We start from the raw sequence: 6,795 nt of genomic DNA, 5'->3' as shown, positions 1-6,795 counted from the left end.
GCAGGACTTCTCGCCATGGAGAAGCTCATGGAAAAAATAGCGGACTTAACGAAACAAGATCAGGACACTTATGAGCTGGGTAAGTGCTTTATAACATCTTTGAAGAGGGAAAAGGATAATACTTATGAAGTACCTACTATGAGCCAGTGTATATATTTGTCTTGTTAAATCATTACAGTGGGGCTTCCCTGGTGGCGCAGTGGTTGAGAGTCCGCCTGCCAATGCAGGGGACACGGGTTTGTGCCCCGGTCTGGGAAGATCCCACATGCCGCTAGGCCCGTGAGCCATGGCCACTGAACCTGCACGTCCGGAGCCTGTGCTCCGCAACGGGAGAGGCCACAACAGTGAGAGGCCCGCATACCGCAAAAAAAAAGAAAAAAAATCATTACAGTCACCATGATGTGAGGTAGTCTCATTTTACAGACAATGAATGTGGGATTCAGAGAGGTAAATTTGTACAAGGGGACGGCAGAGATAGGATTTGAGCCTAGGGGTGTCTGACTCCAAAGTTGATCCATAATAAGACACAGCTGACCCAGGATTCAAACCCTGATTCTGAAGTCCACGTTGTCTCAAGTATAGTTCACGGTCTAATTCCTACCCTGACCAACTCAGGGTCACTATGAGGCTTAACAAGACCACGTATGCAAAAGTGCTCTGTAAATCACACAAGGCATTACTGTTGGTGTTAATCAGAGCAAAGGGCTTCAGGCTGCAGCCCAAAATGGGAAGGTCAAGCATGCCTGGAGGTAAAAGACTTCCTAACAGTGGCCAGTGTGGGGCTAGGAGGCTGGGATGTACCCATCTCTTCTGGACTGTCCAGTAAACAGTAACAAGGAGTGACGGTAACGAGATCTTTGCCTTCAGTTTTGCACTGGGAGCAGTTTTAAGATAGTTCATTCCACCCCCTCACAGGCTCCAGATGCTAAGGTGGGAGTGAGTGGGGCTGTGTTAAAGGGTGAGCCTGATGGTCTGCATGCTGCCCCCTCTTCTGGGGGATGGAAGAAACGTGCTGTGCCATCACCAGGGAGCAGAGGAACTGTGCACAGAACCTGTCAGCGTTTGGACTATGTACCAGGGACTCTATCCTGGTGCCTCCTTCCCCTCTGGCCCTAGAAGGACACACAGACCTGGCTCCCCAGATAGAGCACCAGGAGGCCCACCCCCCCGGAGCCAGGGCCCAACTGGCAAAGTCAGACAAGAACCAGGGCTCACCTGACATTGGCTTTGTCCACTCCCATTCCAAAACTAATAGTTGCAACAATTACAGGGACCTTCTCCTCCATCCACTCGTTCTGCACCAGCGTTCTTTCAGGAGCCTTCAGCCCTAGAAACGAGGGGAAGGTGAAGAAGGGAACTTGCATTTCCCTTGGGTTTCCCCTGAGGTCTACCTTGGGTCTGACGCTGTGCACACACTGAATCCATCACTTACCAGCTGTATGACCTCAGGCCAGGCACTTAACCCACCAAGCCTGAGCCAGTAAACATAGAGACCCAGGCCTGTGTGTGGCACAGAGCACTCCATAAATGTGACAGCCAGGATTCAAACCCAAGTCCATTGGCCTCCAGAGCCTGTGCTCTTTCCATGACACCAATACCTGGGCTAAAAAAACTCATCATCTGCTGCTGGGTGGGCACAGGGTGACAATAAGAATTCAGGAGTCACAATTCTCCTTTTAGATCTCATTTGGGTCTAGACTCCTTTTTGTGAATTTAAGTGAATCACTTTAGCTCTGCCTGGGTATCTGGAAAAAGATGATGGACCACCTGATTATCCAGGATTCTTAAGGAACAAAAGACCGGCTAAGAGGCTTCTGAGAGTAAGAAGGGCCACGTGGCCCAGGTGCCCCTTACCTGCGTGGTACGCCTTGGCATTCACACCCCTGTAACTGAGCTCTATGGCCAGCTGTTCACAGGCCTCCCTGGTCCTGCAGTAGACAATGCCACAGCCAGACAACAACTGAAAGGGGAGACACGGGAAGAAAATAAGCATCGGGAAGAACAAAACAGCCCATCGTACTGCAGCCTGCTCTTTTTATTTATTTATTTATTTATTTATTGGCCACATCACGCGGCTTGTGCGACCTTAGTTCACTGACCAGGGACTGAACTCGCGCCCCAGCAGTGAAAGAGCCAGGTCCCAACCACTGGTCCACCAGGGAAGTCCCTGCTTTAAAAGCAGCTCTAACTCTCTCTCATCAGGCTCACTGTCTCCTCTGAGGCAGACCACCTAGCATAGCCCTGCTACTTTCTAACAAGGCAGGACCAAAGCAGCTCAAAACCCAACTTTTCTAACCCCTGCCTCCTCCCCACAAGCCTCGGATAGGTCTGCAAAGGCCCCCCCACAGGAGGACTCCGGGATACGGGAACCCCAGTAAGGCGGACAAGGCCAGGAAACCAAAGGGACAACTCTGTGCACGAGTTTTAAGAAGTTATAGCTAGTCCTGGCTGAGGAAGCTAGAAAAGCAAAGATCTTGGAAATGAGAATCCTCCTCTATGCTGCACATAGCAGCCCGCCGCCCCTGATGTACCTCGGCCCCCCAGCCTCAATGCCCTCACCCCTTTATCAGCCTTCTGTCCAAGAGCCTTAAGGCAGAAGTCCCTCAGGTTCCCATAGGGATCAGGAAGCAGTTCCTTGAACTGCACATCATAGAAGAGGTTGGCCCGGAAGCAGGGAGTCTTGAAGGTGGCAACTGGCTGCTTCAGCTGCAGGGCGGCAAACACATCCTCTCGGACCTGCGGGGTGGCTGTGGCAGTGAGAGCCACACAGGGGGCGTGGGCCAGGCGGGGGCGCAGGGCTCCCAGACGCAAGTAGTCAGGACGGAAGTCGTGCCCCCACTGGGAAACACAATGAGCTTCATCCACCACGAGGTAGGAGAGCAGGTGGCGAGACGCCAAGGAGTTTAGGGTGGGCTGGAAGGAGGCAGAAGCCGCCATCTCTGGCGTGATGTACAGAAGCTTGGTCCAGGGCTTTTCCTGCTCCAGGTCGCAGAGCAGCTCCTTCTTCTGCTGTGCCGAGAGCTTCGAGTTCAGGGTACTCACATGGACCTTCAGGGCCAGCAAGTGGTCCACTTGGTCCTGAGGGCAGAAGTGGGACAGGGGACTATAAGTGGCCCTCAGGCCTCAGTGGTAAACGTCACTGTGATTCCCTGGGGTATTTCACAGCCATAAAACATCCTTCTCCTACCCTCTAACGTGTCTCCTCGTTGCATAAAAAGAAGTACAGAAGGTTAAATGGTTGATGTGTGGAGCCAGATAGACGTGGATTTAATCCCGGCTCAATTACCACATGCTCTTCAGCTGGTTCTTAACCTTAACCTTGCAATTTTCTCACCCTCATTCTTTCACTTTGCTATAAAAAGAGTAAAACTACCTAACAGGATTGTTTTAAGAATTAAATGAAATTTTATACTTGGAAGGTACGTTAATGCCCCTAAACACTTAGCACAAAGCCTGAGATTAGTACACACTCACTAAGCATTGTTACTGTTGTTCTCTATCCTCTCTCTCTCTCTCCTTTTCTTCATGGTGGATGGCTCTTAACCAACGGCCACACTTCCTCATTTCTGATTCTATCAGTCCATCTGCAGGCCTTAAATATAGTCAGAAGCACAGAACAGATGTTAACAACATCCCAATAAGTTTTTCATCTTTTTTTCTGTCTCATGGCTGTGCTCTCACCAGAATACAGCAGAATATACCAGGGATTCCCCTACATTGATTTATACCTGTCTATCCACCCGCATCTTCTATAACATCAAGAGTGCACATGTGGGCTTCCCTGGTAGCGCAGTGGTTGAGAGTCCGCCTGCCGATGCAGGGGACGCGGGTTCGTGCCCCGGTCCAGGAAGATCCCACATGCTGCGGAGCGGCTGGGCCTGTGACCCATGGCCGCTGAGCCTGCGTGTCTGGAGCCTGTGCTCCGCAATGGGAGAGGCCACAACACTGAGAGGCCCGCGTACCGCAAAAAGGGGGGGAAAAAAAAGTTTATGTAGATTAAAAAAAAAAAAAAAAAGAGTGCACATGTGTACATACGAGAGTGTGTATGTGCATATACACATACAGTTCCATATTCCTCCAGGCAAAAAGTTACAAAGGAGGGTGAGAGACCTCAAGCCATCAAAACACAGAAGACTCATTCATAACCCCCTAGAATGATATGCACTAGTGGAGAACCCCACATTTGGGTGATTCAGAAACCCAATACAGAGAGGGATATAGGCAAATCAAAGAAAAATAAGAGGCAAAAGACCAAAGAAGGGTGGACTTCCCTGGTGGTGCAGTGGTTAAAAATCCACCTGCCAATGCAGGGGACACAGATTTGATCCCTGGTTGGGGAAGATCCCACATGCTGCAGAGCAACTAAGCCCGTGTGCCACAACTAGTGAGCCCATGCGCTAAAGGCCGCAAGCCACAACTACTGAGCCCGTGTGCCACAACTACTGAAGCCTGCACGCCTAGAGTCCAAGCACCACAACAAAGAGTAGCCCCCACTTGCTGCAACTAGAGAAAGCCCACGTGCAGCAACGAAGACGCAACACAGCCCAAAATAAAATAAATTAATAAATTTTTTAAAAAAGACCAAAGAAAGGAGAAGTAAAATTTCCAGCTATTAACCACCCCCCCAAAAAAAAAACACCTTCCTCTAAACTTTCTGGGCTGCCACCTTCATTCCCCTGAGCCTCACCTGAATCAAAGCAATGAGAGGAGAGATCACGATGGTGATGCCTTTGGCCAACAGAGCAGGGAGCTGATAGCAGAGGGACTTTCCTGCCCCTGTGGGCATGCACACAAAGACATCCTTGTCGCCTGCAAAAATACAAGAAGGCAATATCTCAATGTTTCCTGCCTTTTAATCTCTCCCCTACATCAAGGCTGTTGAAAATTAAACAAGAATGTAGGAAAAACTCCTCGCAGAGTGCCTGGCACGTGCAAGGGTCTCAATATAACCTCAATTCTCTTCCCATCCTTTCTACGAAAAGGGAAGCGGTCCAGGGAGATCTGGCAATGCAAACAAACCATTTCCAGTAGTGGCAATAACAACTACAAGGGTAAGAAGTCTGAGTCTGCTGGGCTATGGATGATTGAACTGAACATCCATGAAAGCTGAATACTTCTGGATGAGTGGGCATATCTGTATAGACATGGAAACAACATCACTTAGAGGGCTTTTGTTTATAAGTGTTATAATGTAATTAGCATGACACTGCTTCTCTCCTCTTGACAACCACCATTTGTCAACATATCTCAGTTTCATAATATTATTACTCCTTCCTTCCCTATTTGGGACCCAGACCACTCGATCTTCAACACAGGAATTACCTACAAGGTGACTGGCTTCGGCTATTCCTGCCATGCCCCCACCCCACCTCCACCTCACTGCCTACACAAAAAGGAGAATGGAAATTTATGAGCTGTTTTCAAAGACAACCTTAGCTCTGTCTACGAAATATCAGAACCAGAACAGCTGGGTGGTTCTGCCAATAAAACTGCAAGTTTTGGGGTGACAGATCTACAAGAGCTCCAAAATCAAATATGGCGCAAGGGTGGGGAGGAAGGAAGGGTCAGAAGGAAGGTGTTCTTCCTTCTGTAGTGGCAGCGCTATGGTATAGCCAGCACAAACATAAATGCAGGCAGTTTGGCAACATTACCTTTCACTACAGCCATGGTTGCCCTCTCCTGCAAAGGCGTCTTAAAAGAGTCAAACCCAAAGACCTTCTTCAACGTGCTCCGGACTCGACGCTCAGGGTCAAAAGGAGAGGAAGGGTTGGTACTCATCTTGACGACAGTGGCCAAAGGTTAAGGCAAAGGTGATGATCATATACGGTTGCAAGGAGAACACTCTGTTCTGCTTTTCAAAGCCTACTTATTTTTTCTATAAGTTTGCTTTATTACACTCAAACTATATTATTTTCAAATAATATAGCTCCAGGTGAACAGCCTCAAGCAATACATTCCTGGGTAATTATCTCCAATTATATGCTCGGTGAAAATAACACCCAACTATCCCAGGCCACGGTATAGCGCAGAGCTAGAAATATCACGAGAAAAAACACAAATGTCTTCAGAATAGTTTGGAGAAGATGGAATTTTCTTCTAAGATCCACCCTCTGCTCTATAAGCACAGCCATGACGACCATTCTTCCCCCCAGGACCCCGACCCCTTCTCCCCCCCACGACCCCCGGGCCCAGAGGAGAGCTCTTCCCTTTTCCTCCTCTGAACCCTAGATCTGTTCTTTCCTCCCTTCCCCAGCCGAAGCCTCCCTCTCTTCACCCCAAGATATCAGAGCCGGCCGTGGGCCCCAAGGAGCGAGGGGCTCTTGTCGGGCAGTTGCAGCCCGCTGGCTCGGGAACTACTCGAAGACCCCCATAAGCCACAGGTAACTCTCAAAAGCCAAACTGCTGGGAATGCAACGTCAGGTAAACCCACACAAGCTTGTGTCCGTCGCGCAGTGATGACGTTGAGCAAGCGTTGGTGCGAGGGGCGGAGCCACACGCAGAAACGGCCGTTTTGATTGGTTCTAGGTCTGAAACGGGCGCGGGGTCTCCTAGGATCCGGAAGTAGTTGCCTTTCCGCCCGGAAGTCGGCTCTTCGGAGTCATAGGAGTGAGCCACGCCGGGGCTGTGGGAATAAGATGGCGGGGAAGAAGAGTGTTCTGTCGTCTCTGGCAGTTTACGCGGAAGATTCAGAGCCAGAGTCTGACGGCGAGGCAGGAGTTGAAACGGCGGGCGGCGCAGCTGGTGAGGCCCGAGTAGGGAGCTGGAAGGGGAGAATCGGGTGTCTGCTCGGAATGC

General features: G+C 50.0%; 2 protein-coding genes across 3 annotated transcripts in view; one reads left to right on the top strand and one right to left on the bottom strand.

Moving 5' to 3' along the window:
* Window positions 1–5,778, bottom strand: part of RECQL5 (RecQ like helicase 5) — a 38,930-nt gene extending 33,152 nt beyond the window's left edge. Inside the window, exons 1-5 of the mRNA XM_007454344.1 lie at window positions 5,652–5,778; window positions 4,688–4,809; window positions 2,560–3,078; window positions 1,855–1,960; window positions 1,216–1,327 (exon numbers count right to left, since the gene is read on the bottom strand). Of these exons, the coding sequence (XP_007454406.1) occupies window positions 1,216–1,327; window positions 1,855–1,960; window positions 2,560–3,078; window positions 4,688–4,809; window positions 5,652–5,778 (986 nt within the window). The remainder of the gene's footprint in view (window positions 1–1,215; window positions 1,328–1,854; window positions 1,961–2,559; window positions 3,079–4,687; window positions 4,810–5,651) is intronic.
* An 808-nt stretch (window positions 5,779–6,586) lies between these two features.
* The window catches only part of SAP30BP (SAP30 binding protein), a 33,321-nt gene continuing 33,112 nt past the window's right edge, over window positions 6,587–6,795 (top strand). The window contains exon 1 of one of the 2 annotated variants that reach the window (XM_007454340.1): window positions 6,587–6,741. In XM_007454340.1, the coding sequence (XP_007454402.1) occupies window positions 6,636–6,741 (106 nt within the window). In that variant the 5' untranslated portion in view covers window positions 6,587–6,635. The remainder of the gene's footprint in view (window positions 6,742–6,795) is intronic. The other variant, XM_007454341.1, reaches the window with a different exon arrangement.

The sequence above is a fragment of the Lipotes vexillifer genome, unplaced genomic scaffold, assembly GCF_000442215.2.
Source record: "Lipotes vexillifer unplaced genomic scaffold, Lipotes_vexillifer_v1.1 scaffold518, whole genome shotgun sequence".
Lineage (NCBI taxonomy): Eukaryota > Metazoa > Chordata > Mammalia > Artiodactyla > Lipotidae > Lipotes > Lipotes vexillifer.
Note: the sequence above shows the minus strand (reverse complement) of the source record. Positions and strands in the feature narration are given on the sequence as shown.